Source organism: Periplaneta americana, chromosome 8 (genome assembly GCF_040183065.1).
Source record: "Periplaneta americana isolate PAMFEO1 chromosome 8, P.americana_PAMFEO1_priV1, whole genome shotgun sequence".
NCBI classification, from domain to species: Eukaryota; Metazoa; Arthropoda; class Insecta; order Blattodea; family Blattidae; genus Periplaneta; species Periplaneta americana.
In genome coordinates, this window is record NC_091124.1 from 121892789 (window position 1) to 121915000 (window position 22212).

The following is a 22212-nucleotide window of genomic DNA, read 5'->3' on the forward strand; positions in this document are numbered from 1 at the left end:
GTTCCTTCTGAATTACATTGAAAATAATGTCCCTTCTTCAGTCAAGGAATTGTATCTTTTCTCTGATAACTGTGGAGGGCAAAATAAAAATCATACCGTAAGTCGATTGTTGCTTGCATTGACCCAAATGGGGAGATTTAACAAAATCATTCATTATTTTCCATAACGATGCCATTTATTTCTTCCCTGTGATCGCAACTTTGTTGTAGTGAAGCGCAAACTAAGGAAGACAGACAGGGTATACATATGTGCCAGACCAATACAATACCTTGATCCACCAGGCAAACACAACAGATTTTCTGTAGAATCAGTTACTACTGATGATATTTTGAATTTTAAATATTGGTGGCCAGAACATTACAAGAAAACCACCTGCTCATTAGACACACTGAGTAAGAAAGGGAAAGAAGAATATGTTTTCTTCAGCACAATTCAGTGAATTTGTTTACTCTAAAGATGATCCAGGATGTGTGACTGCCAGTTTGTTCATTGGTAGTGAAATGAGGAAACATAGATTCTGTATGAAAAAAACCAGGTTCTGGACTCATAGTAATGGCTACACAAATGCATACAATGGGAAAATTCCCATTAATTCGAAGAAAAAAAAACTTGGAGACGTATCGAAAGTGAGGCAATACATTCCATTGGAACACACTTTCTTTTACGAAGAGATCCTGAACTGGCCACCTTGTGACAAGGAATCTACAAATGACGTGGCTTCCAACGTCTAACAATACACTCTATAACAATTGAAACAAATGATTTTGTGTATTTTTATTGTGCTTTCCTATATGAAGTTTTTAAGTATTAGTTTAAAAGTAGAGTTTTGATTTAAAAGTGTGATATAAAATCACATATTGGTACATTTCTATAGTAGGAATAATGATTAAAATGCAAAAATAATTATGTAAATGGTGACAGTAATGTAGTAATTACACACAAAAACATCGCTATCATTGCAATTATTAACATTTAGTTTGTTTTAAAATATTACATTAGCCCTAAATTGTAAATTATATACATTATTTTGTTCTTTTACATTTAACAATTCCTTGCAGAAAGGGGATAAGTCATGGTTCGATTAAACAACTTTAAACAAAAGTGTGTGAGATGTCAGATGTCTAACATGGTGTATTACACTTCATTATTCATAAACAAAGTAAGAAAAAATATTTATAATGATTACTCCAGTATTGGAAGAAGAAAACAGTTTTTATTGATTATCTCAAAAGTAAGATTATATGACTTATCCCCTTTCTGCAATGACCGATTCAATTATTATTGTTATTAGGTTTTTGCAATGGAGTTGTGACGTAGGGTATCGTTATTAATTTGTTTATTTTTAGTAGGTTGGCGGGATTTCGCGCATATAAGAAGTTTGAGAAACAATGGTGGTAATGTAGGTTTATTAATCACAATAAAAATGAGATAGACGTTGTTAAGACACTTTTCCCCAATTATTATCAGTCATACTGATGCTGTACATAATGCACCATCTTCAATATCTGTACAGAAACACAGAAGATCGTTATCAATACAATATTCCACTCTGTGTAAACTTCCGTTTTATAATAGTTGTATCTTGTTGTAAAAATCATATTTTCCTTTTTGAAAAGGTTTTACTCTGATATTTATAGGTCATAGAGTGTCATAAATGTCCATAAAACAGTAGGCCTATGTTAATAATATTGACTGAAGGTACATAGATCTATTATGAGCTTTCAACATTAAGTGGACAATCCTATATATTGTATATCAATACATTTTTTATAGTATTAGAGTGCAGAGTCCGAAACCTCACATATCACAAAATGTTTATAAATATTCCAGGTCAGAATTTGCTCCTTGTGGCTGTACACGAATTTGGACATGCCTTGGGTTTAGATCACTCTAACACAAAGAAATCTATTATGTATCCATTTGCTACATCGTACTACCCTTCCTTCAAATTACACAATGATGACATCAAAGGAATACAGGTAATGTCCACAATATTACTGTAGTATTACAGTACCTTCTCTTGTCGCTTCCTTTTATTCTTTTTGCAATTCCCTTTCTAGTACAATAAAACCTTGCTAAAACATACACTCTATAAAAAGGAAACCTTTACAAACGAAAAATAAATTTGGGAACGGAATGATTTGCTATGTAAAATAATACTTTAAAACGGAAAACTGTCTAACGCAGAGATCTCCAAAAAGCGTATCGTCATTCGTGCTCTCGATGCTGCCCGTCGAATACAGTGTACTGTAAGGCCAGAGCAGGGGAAGAGACTCGTACCTCAACAGATGGGAGCGATCAGTGGGGGATAGCGGCAATGGTCTGCTTATGTTTACAAATATAATAACATCAAAAGAATAAAAAATCATACGTTTGTATATTATTTTGACATACTATAAAGCTGGAGCCCCGTCTGTTGCTATTGACACAAGCCATTGCAAATTCAGCCTCTTCCGTTCTATGGTGCCTTTCAGTGCATGGAAAAGATCTTCTCCAGTTGTATTTTGTAATTACATCTAGAAGACATTCAGACACAGTAAAATGTTCATTAACTCCTCGGATGAAAATGACTACTTGAACTTTGTCATTTCTATCTGTGCTTTCGTCCAATGCAAGTGAGTAAGCTACAAACTGGTTAATTGTGGTTTCGACTTCAGATTCATTTACATTTACAATCCTGAAATTCCTTCTCTGAACTGTAATTGGAAACAATTTAATTTTCTTAAACTTTGACTTTGTTCTGGACACAGTATTTTAGTAACGTTCTGTATGCACGATTTCACAAATGATGCTTCTGTAAAGGGCTTCATTGATTTTCCAATATTCCAGGCTAGAACATAGCTAGCAAGAAGCTTTTTTTCTTTAACACTGAGGAAACGTGTGTGATTTTTGTTTGTATTTTCTTGTTTCTTATTTATCAAAATATTTGTAGGTCTACGCATTTCACCTAAAATTAAACGAAAAACTATATGTCTGTCATACGGAACTGAGTGTAAACGTATTGTAATGTACTGATTATTATTTATAACCAACAATTATACAGATAGTCCCAAAATAAATTATTTTCACATGTCCAACATGCCTGTAATTGTATGATATTCTTTGTGAAGAGTCGAGTATTGTCGTCGCATGTTCAATTTTACTACACCCTTAAGAATTTCGAACAAATTAAGCATTTCACATTCTCTCCACTAACACAAAAAAAGTTTCTCTTCCTATTCATCCTTGAATGTACTACGTCCATGATTAGAAGACATTGTGAAACGGTGGAACACTCCAACCAACACAATGATAATGGCAGTCCGCCACTGCTCTTCGTTTGCTCATAAACACTGAGTGCAGTGCAGCTGGGATGGATGAGGCGGAACGCGCTCATTACGTACTGGCTTAGGTTCCGTTCAGGGGCTTACTCGCGAGTACGCTTTTGGAGACGTCTGGTCTAACGCGAAAACGGAATCATTTTTGGGCACCATTTAGGTAAACAACCTGACTAAAACGGATAATTTTAAGTGTAACTGTTGCTAGATTCTTTCAAACCATTTTTAAATTTGCGATAATACTGTACGAAGCATGACATAATCTTTTTGTGTGACTATACATGCAATAATATGGAAGACTTTCGCTATTCTTTGTCAGGCGCTGGGAGTGAAGCTTCTCTAACCATGTCACTATTCTGAGCTTGAGGTTACTGACCTCCTGTACCATTACTTCTTCCAACCCTCTTGCATTTCCTTTCATTTATTCTAAGTTTTATGCTAACAAGCCAATACAGTGATAAAGAACAGTGCGACTAGAATAAAATTGTGAATAATTGTAGTGTAGTGTCAATTTAGTTTCACATTTCCGTTTATTTATTCCGAGTTTTGTGTTAATATGCCAATACAGTGTTAAATAACAGTGCGAATAAGGTAAAACTGTGCGATTTAATAAAAAAGCCTAGATGACCAGTTCTATCATGGAATCGTGGCTTCATAATTTTAATGGAGCAATGAAACGTCAAGGTAGTAAGGTCATATTGTTTTTAGACAATGCTACCTACCATCCAAGGATTGATTTGTCTAACGTGAAGTTAATCTATTTTCCATCAAACACAACTTCAGTTACACAACCGATGGATCAGGGCGCAATTTACACTCGAATTGAAGCAGGACGCGAAGGAAATCCTACAACGTTCCCTTCAAAAAAAGTTGCGGCAATGCACTTTAAAAGAAATGTGGGGGCCAAAAAACTAGGGCGCATAGAGAGGGAGAGAGAGAGAGGCTGTAAGTTAATAATTATGAAAATAAAATTCACTTTGCATGTATTGTAGTAACTTTTATTTCAAATTATTCCTTCATTGTGTTCTTCCTACAGTGAGCATATTGCAGTATTCAACCCTTTGTAAAACGAAAACCTTTGAAAAAGGAAAAAAATTCTGAAATGGTCGCGTTTCGTTTTAGGGAGGTTTTACTGTATTTATTAATGCTTCTACGGCTATTTATCTTTTAACTGTTCTTTTATCTACCTCAACTTCATCCTGATCATCATCATCATCATCATCATCATTATCAACAACAACAAAAACATCTTCACTATCATTTTTGCCCTATTCCGCCTCCTCTGTTCTACTACTCCCCGTTTCATATCTATGTAGATAGTTTACGAACATGTAGCATGCAGTATTTATCTGTGGCAAACAGATAACAGAGTTATAGTTGCCATTGACATAAATTCTTACTATAAGTGCGTGATTATGCGTATGTCGACATTACATAAATGGTTAAACCTGATGTTTGTTCTACGTTCGTCTGAGTCGTCTAAATTGGGAAACTGGTCGTCTTATTCGATAGGTTCCCTCGCGTCCGCCGATAGGAGGCTGTGAGCGAATTCGGCAGTAACAGTGTTCGTTTGGCTGTGATTGAATGCAGGACTTTCGTTGAGTCAGTTGTGCGGCAATGATAAACAAATGGCCATGAATGGAACGAATACCGTATGTCTATACATATACAACATGTGTACACTGACGTTCAAAGGTATTCGATCTACGATTTTATGATCGTGTAAGCGAACTTTCCAACCACGGGATAAGTCAGAACCAAAGATATAAAAAAATCGACAAACTTTGAAAGAGTTTCGCTAGTTCTCAATAGGTGGCACTATTATTGGAGCGGTTAAAAAAGTGACGGGGAAAATAATGATGTAGATTAGGCATAAATCAATCAGTAGAGGTGGATGAAATATTGAATTCTTTAATGCGGGTATATTTATGTACGATTGGCAACTTTGACTATGATTTTCGTCATCCATTGGCCTGGGTAGAGCAGTCTGTATAGCGCTGGCCTTCTATACTCGATGTTGCGGGTTCGATCCCGGCCCAGGTCGATGGCATTTAAGTGTGCTTAAATGCGACATGCTCATGTCAGTGTATTTACTAGCATGTAAATTCTGGTACACCGGCGACGCTGATATAACCTCGGCAGGTGCGAGCGTCGTTAAATATATATATATTTTTTTTCTTCGCCAACCAACGGCTTTGATTTTTAAAAGAACTTCATTGTGTTTCACAGTCATTGCATGTGCTTCAAAGAAACGAAAAACGATATTTATTCCACTGTATATCATCCATATTCATAAAGTGGTCTAATTTTACAATATTCCATTTCAGGCTGTGAATTTTCCGATTAAGAAATGGTTCACAAAACAAGAACTTCTTTTCCAATGTCTCCCCCCCCCCTTAAAAATACTGCTGCACGCGTGAGAATTTTGGCCGTGTTGGTAATAACTATTTGTGGTGTCATCTAACTGACAATAATAATATTTACTAGCCTGAACTTTTTTATTAATTGTTCGTTAACAAACAACACCACACCCGAAATTATTCATAACATAATGTCTTGTATAATGGAATCATTTCCAGATGTTTTGTTACCTTTTCCCCAAAATTATACTGACCATTTCTGAGCTTGTGATAATATTATTGCCTCTCCGATTTTGTGCCGTCTTTCCGCTTTATTTAGTCTTAAACTTACTTTGATAGACGCCTCCAGAACTTTGATTTCAAATCCTGAGAATGAGAGTTAATTGGTCTTTCTTTGATGACAAATCAGACAGTGTTCTCTGAAAATATAAAAGAAGTTTGTGATTTAAATCTTTCTACTTAGTTACAAACTGACGCTTAAGAAGGGAAACTTTTACGAAATGATTTTACAACATTTCATAATAACTCACATACTGGGAAATAAGTACGTTTTCTTCTCCAGCAGAGGTTAACCTGTATGATAAATAATAAAAATTTTATTTCAGTCGCTCTATACGGGGCTTCTTACTACATTATGCTAAAAAGATGTTTTTTGTTGTTTCACTAGAAGTATTGTATCTGAGTGAGAAGAATTACTTCCTCTATTTACACTCATATCTCCCTTTAGCTCTTTTTAAGGATCCAGTCGTAAACCATTCTATTTTCAATTCAAGAAATACATATCGTCGTTGTTCCGGCAATAACTCCTATGTGAGCTATTTATCGATTTTCAGATTTTTTTATTAAATAATTTAAATAGTGATACAGCAAATAAAAAATCTCCTATATGTAATTCTATTTCTTTCTTTCGAAAATGTAAGAATTCACAATATCCTATGCACTAATGCCATAGAAGAATAAATGTGTTTTTTCTTTCTACTGAAAATTTTCATATTTTGCACATAGGATTTATTGCAGGAACAACGACGATATGAATATCACAATTTTATCAATAAAATAAGACAGTTTCAAGAGAAGCTGTCAAAGACAGCAACCTTATTAACTGTTACTAACTGCGGCAAACAAGATTTTTTCATTAGCAGATTAAACATCTGCTTTCTTTCCATTATTGTAATATTTCTGTTAAATGTTCAATTATGCTTCAATGTAGTATTATTATGAAGTATTATTACACAGAATTTTTAAAATACAATATTTAAAATAACTACGTAAAATCTAATTGTTTTCATTTAGTTACATGAAATGTTTTAAAAAGTATAGCAGATATTCATGCATAATTCCTAAATTACATTCCTTGTGGAGACTAAAAAAAAAAGTATTTTTTTTTACTGTATTTTATGTTAGTCCTAATTCAACCTCTTATTTTATACTTCGTTTCTGTACAACCAAGCAGTGGTTCACAGGCTTACTACCAATGGTATTCGTACCATAGGTTGAGGAACAGTGCTCTAGAGTTTCATTACAAATATTTATTTTAAAAAATACTTTTTTATTAAACGTCCAGTAGTCAGACTAGTTGCTGTAAAAATACTAAAGTACAATTTTTTTTATTTTGAGTTTCTCTTCCTCACTGGTGTCCAGTTTCTTTCTTAAGTAGAGAAGCTTCTTTCCTCTTACATTTCCCGCCATTGCCGGGGGTGGTCCACTCCATTGCTATGGTGTTTCTTTTCCTTAGACACATAAGCAAAATAACTACTAAGTGCATACATTTTTAAACTAATAACTTATATTATAATAACTAATTCAGAGCACAACAAGCAATGACTTAACGCCAGCAATGAAACTGAAGATAGAGTGTATTGTCATGTTCATATTTTTGGTATAACAAATAACTTTTTGAAAATGCACACAAAGATTCAGGCATACTAATTAATGGAATTATAGCAATGGAGTTCATTCTGTATCAACAATTTGAGCACGTTTAGCTTCCACAGGCCGTTGCAATTTCCTAGCAAACTTTATATAAGTCGATATTACAAAACATGCTTAAGGTTCACAAATGTATGAATATAAATGTGCTATTCTGCTAGTCACACAAGAATATTATATTACATCCGTCATTATATATAACAGTTACATTTTCTAAAATGCATTCCTTTGATCTATTGTATCATTTACAGAGTTTGTATGGAAAGAAAAAAGTCAAGTCTCCTAATATATGTACAGATTCTACAATTGATGCCATCTTTCAGCATTCTCCAGGAGTTATGTATGTGTTGAAAGGTAAGTAAAATCAATAATTGTGTTATACATTAAAAACATAAAATTCCCTTATCATTAAAATCAGGTTTCCGAGAGTATATTACACATTTATACAATTAATTGGTATGATTGTGGCTTGCCTTGAGATTAGGTTTTGATTCACTATTTGACAACACCGAGCAACTTTTAGAACGATCCCATAAAGTGATATTATTGATAACAATGATAACCAAACCTTAAATAAAATAGTTTATATAGCGAATTCATTTCTCTTGTATACCACACTGACTGACTACATTGTGAAAGTGTTGCTATGTTGTCAGTTGAGTTCATTAAGTGTTCCTACTGTGATTACTACGAACTTTGCAGGATAAAATTAAATTCTTAACAACACTATGGTTGATTAGTTTCCATAGACTTCAACTATGGACAATAAATTAAAACGTTCCAGGCACTGCTAGTCTACAGTATCAAGTAGTCCTTTTCTGAGAATGCACATCCGTCCGAAAGAATTCAAAACCCTTGTTCGTAGGGCGACAGGAAAAGATAATGACTAGCATATTAATTTAAATGTGATCTAGGCCAACAAATACTAGAAACATTTTCCTGAATTTATATCGTTCAGTGACAGACTTCTTGAATACTTTATAAACCTATGTCAACGGGATCCCCAAGTTAATTCCCCATCCCTAGTTTTATTCCTCGAATGTGGGGCCTAATGGGGCCTAGAAAGGCTACAATTGAGTACGCGATGATCTAGTGGCATTCACGAGCCATTATATGTAGACTATACGATGTGTGCCACATAAAAATGATTATGGCGGACTCCTATCTTAAAGTATATTATCCATTGATTCCCCCACCATACCCAAGATTTGATGCAGAATCATAATCGTCAATCGGAGTCACAGTATGATCTGGAATCCAAGCTGAAATTTGTTGTACTGTAGGCAGGCCCGAACCATTAACACGTGTTTTTTTAAGGAGTGGTGAGGTGATAACCCGTCGGTCCTGCTAGTGGGAGACATAGCGCATGTGCAGATGAATTGTTTTTTGCGTGTGGCTCACCTCTTTCAAATAAGAGCGAAAGCGATAAGCATTTTCAACGTGACTTTCTTCGCAAAAGAAGTATTTAGGTATAAGTAACTTAAAATAACTATAACCAAAGCCTATCTACAATACTCCTCGCTCACAAACTTTGGTTCCAAGTCTGCGAAACTGCTGTGTGTATGAACCGGGGGTCTGTATATTGTGCCTACTCTGATAGTCGAAAGAGAGTGGAGGAAGATATGTATTTAGAGGGAGAGAACCTGAAAAGAGTAGCGTTGGTGCAAAAGTTCTGAGTACTTGCATAAAGACAGAATAGGACTAGATATCTAAAAGCGCAGAAAATACCAATACAGTGACATTAATAGAGGCTTATCCCTTACCCTAAATTCAAACAAATCTAAAGCAACTATAGAGAACAATACTTACTTAATTACTGGCTTTTAAGGAACCCGAAGGTTCATTGTCGCCCTCACATAAGCCCGCTATTGGTCCCTATCCTGACCAAGATTAATCCAGTCTCTATCATAATCCATCTCCCTCAAATTCATTTTAATATTATCCTCCCTTCTACGTCTCGGTCTCCCCAAAGGTTTTTTTCCCTCCGGTCTCCCAACTAACAATCTATATGCATTTCTGGATTCGCCCATACGTGCTACATGCCCTGCCCATCTCAAACGTCTCGATTTAATGTTCCTAATTATGTCAGGTGAGGAATACAATGCGTGCAGTTCTGTGTTGTGTAACTTTCTCCATTCTCCTGTAACTTCATCCCTCTTAGCCCCAAATATTTTTCTAAGCATCTTATTCTCAAACACCCTTAACCTACGTTCCTCTCTCAAAGTGAGAGTCCAAGTTTCACAACCATACAGAACAACCGGTTATATAACTGTTTTATAAATTCTAACTTTCAGATTTTTTGACAGCAGACTGGATGATAAAAGCTTCTTAACAGAATAATAACAGGCATTTCCCATATTTATTCTGTGTTTAATTTCCTCCCGAATATAATTTATATTTGTTACTGTTGCTCCCAGGTATTTGAATTTTTCCACCTCTTCAAAAGATAAATTTCCAATTTTTATATTTCCATTTCGTACAATATTCCCGCCACGAGACATAATCATATATATTGTCTTTTCGGGATTTACTTCCAAACCTACCTCTTTCCTTGCTTCAACTAAAATTCCCGTGTTTTCCCTAATCGTTTGTGGATTTTCTCCTAACATATTCACGTCATCACTATAGAGAACAATGCTGAAACAAAACACAAAAATAATACTACCGAGCTCGGTGGTGAAGTGGTTAGCATGCCTGCCTTAAATTCGGGAAGTTCGTCGCTCGGTTGTCCTGATTATTTGTGGTTTTCCAAGTTTCTCCAGATAAACGCTGAGGCACCACGAATTAAAAAAGGGCCACAGTTCACTTCCTATCCAATCCTATAACTCTTAGGGTGCTATTCATAGACATTTCGCTAGCCCGCGCTACGAGCGTGCTAAACTAGCCCCGGCTATCCACTGGTACTTATACGGGATTCACATCATATCATATCGCTAACACTGGTTTATGAATACGAAAACGTTAGTTCGCTGACCATCCACCGGAAGCCGGCGGCGCTAAGAATGTCTATGAATACGGCCCTACCACATTTAGACATATCATATCATCTGCCTCGACGAGCTATCCATCTAAGCCTATCTGGTAAGTAGCGCACTAAAATTAATAATGACACTGCTCTTAGTTAAAAGACTGCAGAAGTAATCATGTGGCTTAAACAGCGGAAAAATGCTAATACATTATTATTTATTCTACATAAAACATAACATACCTATAATTTGCATTCTAGAAGAATATTATTGGAAGCTGGCAGCAGACGGACCGTTGAGTGGATACCCAAGACTTATATCTCATCACTGGCCCGGTCTACCAGGCAACGTGGATGCAGCATTCAGACATCCTTCAGGAAATGTGTATTTCTTCAAGGGTAATAAGACATGGGCCTACAATTACACAACATTGCTGCCTGACTACCCCAAACTTATTTCTGAGGAGTGGAAAGGAATTCCAGACAACGTGGATGCTGCCATGCATTTTGATAGCACCAGGTTCTTTTTTTTCAAAGGTAACTTGAAATGAATGTCAGTACTGGGTATTGATATAATGTTGATTGAAGTACAAAAGCGATTAGGAACTAAGAGCAATTCTCAGCTGCGTCTGCGGCCCAAACGTTAGAGCATTGGTCAGCCATCTAGACGGTCTAGAATTTGTGGTGGATAAATCAGACGATTCAGAGAATTGCCCTTGGTTTGGCTTTTTGAAGGCTGGACCCGGGATCTTTGCGTTTAGGCTTGCTTTGGTCCATTGTGCGTCCTATATATGCATTTACCGCCAGATGGTCAGAGTGGCATTCGTGAAACCGATGCTAGTGGGTTGGCTATCCTGTTTCAGTCCTGGCAGATCTCATCCTCAGGGGACTGCCTAATTAATAAGTCACAGGTTCCGAAGCCCCAAACGCTTCCTATTTCAACATCGGAACTCCATACAACGTTGATTTGCCAACTTTAAAGAAATAACCTTATACATATTATCAAACCTTTCTGGTTCCAGGAATCTAGGAAACAATTCCTTCTCACTTCTAACACAAGCCCTACTACGACATCTTCAAGTTCACTACCAACACCCTTCTCATATCTCAAGATCAATGGCAACAACAGTATCAAACGTGAAAAAAAAAATATATATACAAAAAATAGCTAAAACACCAAGAGATTCCACAATACTTATTAATGTACCGACCAAAATGTAAACTAGTAATAGTAGATCTATAAGCATTTATTGAAAATGTATCCAAAAAAGAGTTCAATTAGAACAACATACGTAAACTACTCAAACACATATTTGACAAATGAAGGCCGCATATTGACAATAACTCCCCATTTAACAATGTTACAATAGAAAGCGCACAGTATAATACCTAAGCTAACAGAACTATAACATTTTACAAAAAAATAAACAAATAGACGTTTTTCTAATAGTGGTATCCTGGCTTAAACAGCACCATAATTTAATTTTCTTGCTTATAACATCATTAGATGGGATCGACAAGGGAATAAGATTGTAATGTAGCTCTAATAAAACCAAATATTGCCATTAAATCAATTCGAAAAATGATCATTATAGAAGATATTCAAGCAATACATATGATTCGCCTAGATTCACACTTTATCCAAAAATCTAATTTTTCAAGAAAGACGTATAGGCTAAAACTAATTCTATCTTGTCTGAAAGTTATTGGAAGAAACAAATACATCCAGTGTAAAGTGTAAGCTTCAAAAGTGTACTTAAAGTGGAAAAACTCTGATTTCTTTGATGTACTGAAAAATGTTAAGCGATTTTTTTAGAGAAAGTTCACTTTGCCACCAAGTTGTGAATAAAGTGCATTTTGATTCTAAGCAAAGAGGATAAAGTGCAGTTTGATTCCAATATTTTCGTGTGGTAGGCCTACGTGCCAAGAGGTACGTGTATTAAATAGGAGGAAAAGATGTAGTAATTTATTATAAAAAATCAGATCTTCCCTCAAAATCAATTCTTTATCAATTTTATGACAAAAATATTATCAAAATGCATTGCACTTCAACATATTAATACATTTTTTAAATAAATTTTAACTACCGTACTCTAGAAAAATTATATTTAAAGCACTTTGTAAGGAAGACATCCAATACAGCATCTTGGAATTGAATGCCTGAATGGAAGAAGGGCCCATTCCATTTCCACAATATTATCAAATCCTTGACACTACTAATTTCTCTTTATAAATATGTAAGTCATACATTCTTTCTTTCTATCTTATTGCAATACAAATTTCCCACCATTGGAAGTAACAATTAAATACAATGTAAGAGTTGAACAACACTACAGTATAATATCATCATTGCAGTATAGGCCATTCGTTATCTCGTGAAACCTAATGAATGAGTGCGCCGTAATTTACAGTAAGAACTTTATGGTGGGGGTAAGTGAGCTAACTGACTGCAAGTGGAAGCATAGTGAGGGAGGGAAGCTTTCCAATCCAATTTCTTCTTCCCCTAACGCGCAGGTAGTCTTCAATGGCCTAATTATGCATTATACAGTGTGTCCCGTAGAATCACTACCAAAAAGAAACCTGAATATCTCCTAAACTAATAGTGACAGAATAACCGGACTTAGATTTTATGTTACAAAAACTCACCAAGGTTCAATAGATCTTCACATATGCGCCTCTGGTGGCCCGGATAATATCAAGCCGGTATTATATCTCCCTCCATGTGTTCCACAGCATTACAGATGTGACGGAAGCACAAGCATCTATTATCCGCCTTCGGAGGTCAGCCAAGTCCTGTACCGGAGTTCGATAAACAATGCTTTTTACATAACCCCGAAGAAAGAAATCTAAGGGGGTGAAATCTGGTGACCTTGGAGGCCATTCAATGGAATGTGATCTTCCGATCCACTTGTTTGGAAATTGTGTGTTCAGGTAGTCTCGAACTTGATTGGCGTAATGTGGAGGGGTTCCATATTGCTGGAAGAAGCACTCACCCGGTATTTGCGAGACTGTATAGTTCTCCAGCATATCTAGGTATTTTGTCCCTGTCACTGTGCTTTCAGCAAAGAAGAAAGGTCCGATCACAGTATCACAAGTCAAAGCACACCACACGTTAACTTTCGGGCTATCACGTTCATATTTCATTACGACACGTGGGTTTTCTTCTCCCCATATTCTACAGTTATGGCGGTGTACTTTACCACACATGTGAAAGGTTGCTTCGTCTGAGATCGCAACATGGTTGAGGAATCCATTGTCATCACTAGACTTCGTGGAATTGCCACGAGAATCGCAAGGTTTACTGGGCTCGAGGTCTAGACTGTATGAGAAAGGGACGTGCAAAGGATAGAGTATGCCTCTAATGTAAACACAGAGCAGTATACTGCGGTTACAATAAAACCTGTATCCTGCATTCAAGAAATATGGTGAATGATCATTGAAGTAGGAAATGTCTAAACATGTAAATACACAATTATTTTATAGTGAGATATATTAACTCTTAAAATTTAATGTAAGATACTCACATCAGCCTTGAATATGTGCATTGCAGTTAAGAGTTACGTACATTTTGAGCGACTGCAAACTAACCTCTTCCGATGGTCAATTAAACAGTTTTTATTTTGGGAAAATGTACGTTGAACATCACACGACGAAATACGTACATATTTGAAGAACGGAAAGTCACTAATTTTTAGCACACCAACTTCAGATTTCTTGTCGTGACCTGATAGTACATCATTTATAATACGAAGTTGTGAATAGGCAGAATATTTAGCAATAATGTTTCTCAACTTACATTTCACTTTGTCTGAAATTAGTGAATTATTATTTTGGATAACGGTTTGTGATACTTACCCATTATATTAAGGGCGTCTGAGAGTTGTAGTTTAGCTAATTCTAACAGGATGATGCTTTTGGACACGATTTTAAAATTAGAATCAATGAACAGAATATCTTCCAATAGCTGTTCAGAAGGCAATGATTTTACAGCTGCAACAGCGGAACTGTCTGTGCTATCCAATGCATCAATTACCTCCATTATTTTGCCGTAATGTTCTGCATAATAATTAATTGCATCCAACCACGTTCTCCAACGGGTCGAGATTGGCTGCGGGGGTAAGGGTATTCCAGGGGCAATTATTTGGAACAGCAACACTCTCATTGTAGTATGTTTGATTGAATTCTTGTCTGCACTGAACAAATGTTAAGCTTTGACTATTCCAACCACAGTAATGCAAAAACAAGTGCTTACATAGGTATACATTAGCTGTAGCTGCTCTATCTATTTGGACCGGTCTCAACTCTTAACATGAACTGCTTATACTACGAGACCGGGCGGTCGCTCACCTCCTCTATACTACCGTACATTGGCAACCTGATTGCATGCTGCGTGTGGCAATTCAACGAAGTCTAGTCATCACCAATGTGGGATAACACTACATTAGCGAACTCGGTCCGTCTGGGTTTATCATTTCGCTGCAGCTTTTGCACAAGTTGGACTTTGTATGCTCTAAGTCGCAATCTTTTATGGGCAATGTTGTGAACGGTCGACTTCGGAATACTCAGCTCTGAACTGGCCCGTCGAATTGATTTCCTTGGGCTGCGTTGAAATGCTTGCCTAACATCTTCAACTTTAGCTGCGAACACTGCTTTTTGCCTCTTCCCTTCTTCCTTAACACAGAGCCTGTTTGCAACAGCTGATTACACCATTTCACAATGGTATGACGCTCTGGAGCATTTGCACCATTTTCCTGTCTAAATCGTCTTGGCACTGCAACTGGGAACTTCAATTCGGCTAACCAATAAAAACATTTCACTTTCTGTTGTACCGTGAATTCTGTCATTTTAACTATATGTGTTGTCAAAACCCGCGCGTCCGCACTAGAGTCATAATTTTCATTGTTACCAAACTTGGAGAGCTTCTACATAAGACAAGATGAGAAACATATTTCTAAATTCATTGAGTGACGAGATATTTATATTTCTTTATGGTAGTGATTCTACGGGACACAGTGTACATTATATCACAATATACACAATTGATACTCTTTAGAAGCAACAAAAAAAACAAGGCCAAAAATGAGAGCCTCTGATTGGTTGACCATAGAATCAAACTGCATTCTCCATTGGAGGAAGTGAAGTTTGAAACAAAAAGGTTATTTTACTACTGAAATTAAAGCAGATGGTGTGTAGTTCACTTCGAACCGAGAAGTTTAACATAGTCTCTGCTATATTCTGCACTGAAAAATATCTTAATTCCTTCATAATTTTGTTTGTGTGTCTGTGGGTATGTCTGTATGTATGTACAGTACGATTGTTTAGTCCTGACATTCGCCGGCAATTTGCGCCTTGGTCAGGCGAGTCCATTTAATTACGCCAAGGGGTGGTTGGGTTAGTCAGTTGCTTGTCTTCAGAGCGATAGGATGTCATAAGTGGAGTAGAGCGGTATGTTTCCAGTACAATTAAGCTGTACTGCATTCCTTTACCGACCGCTCACCCTTATCTCTACTCCGAAGCTCTCTCACTACTCTTATTACTTACCCTCTTTCGCGTCGCTGAGCTGTCAGGACTAAATAATTGGTCTGTATGTATGTATGTATGTATGTATGTATGTATTTATGTATGTATGTATGTATGTATGTATGTATGTTCGCTATACAAATCTACACGCTTTGACAGATATCTGCCAAAGTTTGCACATTTAACTTTCAGAACCAGGAGAAGAACATAGCCTACATTAAGATTGTGCAAATGGACGTTAAATTAATTAAAAAATAAAAAATAGAAATAAATAGATCAAACATTCATGTAGGCCTATAATATTAAAATTCAATCTTCTATAGTAAATTGTTCTTTATCATTTTCTGTTGTATTCAACATCGACATTCACGAGGCCATGGAAATTATAACACAAAATTAAATAACAGTGTTGGTACATCATGAAGACTAAAATGTAGACAATTCATGCAGTAAGTGTCTTTACACAGTCCAGGACCATATTATGAATTTCTCGATGCAATTGTAGATAGCAACAGGCTATGTTCTATGTTCTATAACTGAATTCTTGAATTCTTTGGAACCACAAGGAGTGCTACCACATAATTTAATTTAATACCGTACTTAATATTGAATCACCAATTATTGTACTATTGCGAAATATTGACCCACCAAAATTATGCCATGGAACAAGAATCGGTGTAAAAAAAGCTCATGCAAAACCTAATAGAAGTGACAATATTAACTGGCAAAACGAAAGAAGATGCAGAGGTTCAGATCAATGTACAAATCTTATAATTATTTTGTCTCTGCCTCTGTGCAACGTCACATTTACAGTGGTGAGGAAAGGAGACGGTAGGAAGGTTGTAATGATTTTTAATACGCTGACTCTCACAACTAAGATAAGCCACATGAAATTTTACAGTCACTGACCGGCAGAGATAAAAATAATGTAAGATCTGTAGAACATTGAGACAATTCTAATTGGGAGCATAGGGACCGAGGGGTGTGGTTTAGTTTTTCTGAGCTTCAAGACAATGCTAACTCATTTAAAGTTTGTGTGACTGTAGTCTGCATATATTTTCGTTTAGTTTTACCTTATTTATAGGTTTATGTTTCTATTATTTAATTTGTATTTCTGGTGACGTGGAAGAAAAGGAACAATTGCCTTAACTACACCATAATAAATAAATAAACAAAGACGAATAAATATATATAAATTGAAAAAACCAGTTGAACGTAAGGCATATGATGAGATGTTTTCTTTCGGGTGCCTGATCTACAGCTGTTTTAAATTGTGTTAAACCTGGCAGGAATTTGGCCAAGAAGTTCATTAATTCATACGCTATGTAAAGATTCATATTTATGGACGAGGAAATCTTAGTAAAAACAATTCGCTTTGGTTGTCTATAGTTGAGTTTCTGAGATTTCCGAAAAGTCTAACAACCAGTTTAATTAAAAAAGAAGCAAAAAGAACAACCCGGGCAACGCCGGGTGCTTTCAGCTAATAGGACAGTATAACTGTGAATCTTTCCATTCCTGCCTCAAGTCATGTTTTTATAACGCACACCCATCAATGTTTAATTTCATTGACGCTTTGAAAGATTTTCAATCAGAAATGTATATTTTAACTAGGAGTATGGGAAAACGGACTAAGAGTAGGTATAAATGAAAAGTAACAGTTTCTTAGAGAAAAAATTACTCTGATGACAAAAGAATGTTCTACATTTCAATTCATCGAAACAGTCCGTTTATAATTTTTACTGTCATAAAATAAGGGTGGATCTCAATTTAAAAAATAACGCAGATGACAAAATATTAAGTTCCCATGTTCCAATTGTTAAAGCAGTATGCTAGAAATAATTTGCGGAAGATTATCCAAATAACCTCCAGGCAGTGTTCTCTTGGTAATGCTAATAGGCTGGCCGAGGTGAATCGTATATTATAAAACAAGTTCATTATGTTATGCGTTATGGCACAAGTCAATTTGTATGGAACAAGCGAAGCGAGTTTCCTAATTTTGACGAGTGCAATAACTGTGTAACATTATAAACGTGTTTCATACGTTATTTTTGCACAAAAGCATTATAAAACAATTAGTAAATAAATAACATCAGATCAGCGCCAGTGAAGACAAAATCTGTTCAGAACTATATAAATATTATGCTTCAATGAATTCAAATCAAGAATATTGACATTTATAAACAACATTTACATAAAACATAAGATCCCAACAAGTATATTAATAGGGCGTTATCACACATGTATTGTACAATATTTTATCTACATCCGTCGAAAAAAAAAAGAAAAAGAAAAGAAACAAAAATTATTTTACGTTTAAAAATCTATCTTTTTTTCATTGATTCTAGTTCACGTTAACACTTTGTTTAAAAACTTAAAATTGTTTAGTCGATACGTTAAAAGTGTTAAAATTTAAAATAGGTTATGTACCTTAGACAGACGGCCCGTTTCGACGCCGGTGCTGCGTCATCTACAGTGTCCTACGAACTAATGTTGTTCCTGTTGATCTTGAATTCTGCTATTTGCATTCGTCAGTTGTAGGGGTGGGGGTGTGTTGCTCTTATCGTGGGGGTGGTTGTTTGTGTGCTATGTATCATGATATCGAATAATGTGTGAGAATTGAACTGTAATTGTGTATTAAGTACCGTATATGTTGTGGGTGTGTTATTGTATGTTTGTATATTTCGTATTGTTCTAACATGTTAACTGTGGACTTTTTGGTGTGATGTGTAGAATTTCCATATCTGTTTCTATATTATTGTAGTCGTGATTATTGTTGATAATATGTTTTGTGTAATTTGATGTGATGCAGGGTTTGGCTTTAATGTGTTCATTATATCTTGCTTGAAAGGATCTTCCTCTCTGTCCTATATAAAAATGTGGGCAGCTATTGGATTTTAGTTTGTAAACGCCAGTTGAATTACATTTATTTGAATGTTTAATGTGATTATTTAAATATTTCTGTGTTGTGTTATTTGTTTTGTATGCTATCTTGTATTTTAGTTTTCTGAATGAAGTTGCGATTTTGTAACTATTGGTATTGTGATACGTTAATGTTATGTATTTATTCTCACGCGGTATTTGTGTTGGTTTGTTCTGTTTTTGTTTTGCCTTTTATATTAGTGTGTCTATCATGTTAGGGTTATATCCGTTGTCGTCTGCTATATACTTTATTGTGTTTAGTTCTTCAGTGTAGTTGTCATTGTTCATTGGTATTTTAATTAATCTTTGTGTCACTGTACGGACTAAACAATTTTAAGTTTTTATCTTTTTTCTCAGAGAAGCAGAAAATTGAAGCTAACTATATAGGCAGCAGTTGAAATAATGTATTGTGACGCTATCAATCAATGACAACCACAATCTTACTATAAGTAAAAGTTTGTTTTCACTACAAATTTAATTTGTAAGTTTTAAAATTAGTGATTCTGAAAGTTTGCCTTCAGTTATTGAAGAGTAAGCTTTAAAAACCAAACCCAGTTAAAATTGATGCAATTATTATGTTGTAATACTATGTTAGACTTAGTTTCAATACATTTTGAAATATAGTGTACTTGATGCTATTATTCATTCCTGAAAACAAATGGGCTAAGAAAAACGAGTATGATAATGAATTTCTTATCCCACTTAAGATTAATGAAACTAGTGCGGTAAGTAGAAACAAACGGAGCCTTTATTTAGAAAAATACACATTTTCATAACTTCTTTTAGATTTTTCCGATATTAACTTAGCACAACCAATTCTCTGATGCTTCTTCAATCTCTCTATCTACTAAATCCTCAACCAATTATTCTTTTGCCATAATCGTTGAATGATTACAAAACTCTTCATTAAACTCATATATTGATTACAGTAATACAAATTTCATTACCAGAAACAACACTGGCTGTATACACTGAAACAAAATAAGCTACGTACTCCCTTGGCAACGACGTTCAAATTTTTTTATAGGAGAAATTTTGACTTATCAAACAAATCAATGCAATATTCAGAATTAAAAACAAATTTATTTAAATGACGATCGTCCAAAAAATAGTATGCAATACACATGGGTTAAGTGCGTAACAGAATCTCAGAAACTGAAAAAAGTCGGCTTCGCTCCTTTTTTTTCTTTTTTTCTTTTTTTTTTCAAACTGATATAATGCACTTACCATACTTGTATCGCAATATACTATTTTGTTGCGGTTGTAAGCTGGCATTCAATTTACTTATTGCTGGACCCGGGACCCAATTTACCCCATTCTTTGTGCTTGGGGACCCAGTTTGCCTTTCCCGTTTTAATGAATAGTGGCTAGAATTGGAAGACCGGTGCTTACTCGTAACAGCGCACAGTTCATAGAAGAGCTACGTATGTGAGATTATCCAGGCTTCGATCCGAGAAAGTCAAAGTGGGGTATGTTGAACAAGATAGAGTTACATAATATTTTCTTGGAATAATTTTTTCATCATAACTTCATTTTTTCACTTATTTCAATATCGCCACTATTATCGTTGAGAAAAAGAAGTGTAATCATTCTCCATAGGAGAGACCTGGGTCAAATCTGAGGGTAAGATTTTCAAAAGCACTTTTGTTTCTTCTATCTCCTCAGAATTCTTTCATTTATCAGTGGTAATCTGCAAGAAAATAAATAAGTAGATTATATCTAGACTATGTGAATTAAATCAGATGTAAGATGATCAGCCCCAGCAGACATATCACCCTACATCTGTAATATTCAAATGAGTTGAGTTAACTAATCTAACCTGTAACGTTAATAAGATCCAGAAGATTACTCACAGTCCCTTTAGTCGGTATTCTCCGCTTCGAATTTATGATACTAAGCAAATGATTCCTCATTAGGCTTAATGAATCACACTCATAGATTCCATGTCAGACGTCTCTTTGTTTAGCTTACAAGTCCTATACTTTGTTCATCTTATGCAGGTATTTGAAGTGTATACAACTCAGACACATGGTCTCGATAGGGACTGATGAGTCAAGCATGTTCACACCACTAAAAGATTCGGATAACGTAGGCTATGTCTTATCAACGTACATAGCGATCGTCCAGTTCAAAAGTACGATAACTCAAAAATTCCATTTTTTAGTTATTTATACTACTGAAAGCCACTTTCGGAGCTCTTTCCGATTCAGTATTGAGATAAATTATATTTACAACCAAAAAGAAAAAAACTAAATAAACTACTTTAGAAATAATTATAACTATGGACTTTACTAATTCATTATTAGTACATTACGAAATGTATTAATAATGAACTGGAAGACTGTGATAAACTCATCCTGAATACTGACTCATTTCTAATTGTCGTGGTTATGAACCAGAACTCTGTTCCTTTCTAAGTGATTTATTTGAAACTTTCAACTGAAGATATCTCAAAACTTGTTTTTTTTTTTTTTTAGTTGTCGCACTTTTGAACTAGACGATCGATATGTTTCTTCGTTATTTATTATGTGATGATGCTTGTTACAGGAGATCTTTATTGGAAATATGATTCTAAACAGTCTCCTCAAGTTCGCACTGAAAAGTATCCAAAACTAATACTGAAATGGGACGGCATCCCTGGAGGTCTGGATGATGTGTTACGCATAGGAACTTCTGTGTATTTCTTCAGACAAGGACGATACTACCGCTTCAACTCCGTTACTGGGCTTGTAAGTTATTTCGTCGAGAACGATATCAGAATTTAAGAGCAGTTTGAATACCCACCACCCCCCATAAACTATGAAATATATGAATTAGCAGACTTTTTCTGAAATACATGACAGTACCTTTAATAATAATAACTAATAACAATTTATTTGTTTATACTGGCAGAGTTAAGTACACTTTACCGAGTCACAAAGTATACAAGCAGTGAAAATTTAACAAAAAGTTAAAGAACAGAATACTAACATATTACAAAGTAATAATAATAATAATAATAATAATAATAATAATAATATTAATAATAGCATAACAAAATCGACACTAAACAACATGAAAATAATACCATAAATAGAAATATATAGTAAAAGCAACTCCTTTAGTACAAATTGTTAATATGGAAAACGTAAGGAAAAATATAACAAAATGGAATGTAATAAAATAATAATAATAAGAAAGAAAAGAAATACGAAAATTAAAT

General features: G+C 35.1%; 1 protein-coding gene across 1 annotated transcript in view; it reads left to right on the forward strand.

Moving 5' to 3' along the window:
• LOC138705009 (matrix metalloproteinase-14-like) overlaps positions 1 to 22212 on the forward strand; it is a 102645-nt gene that overhangs the window by 66788 nt on the left and 13645 nt on the right. Inside the window, exons 5-8 of the mRNA XM_069833545.1 lie at positions 1831 to 1979; positions 7858 to 7960; positions 10833 to 11108; positions 21558 to 21739. Coding sequence (XP_069689646.1) covers positions 1831 to 1979; positions 7858 to 7960; positions 10833 to 11108; positions 21558 to 21739 — 710 coding nt within the window. The remainder of the gene's footprint in view (positions 1 to 1830; positions 1980 to 7857; positions 7961 to 10832; positions 11109 to 21557; positions 21740 to 22212) is intronic.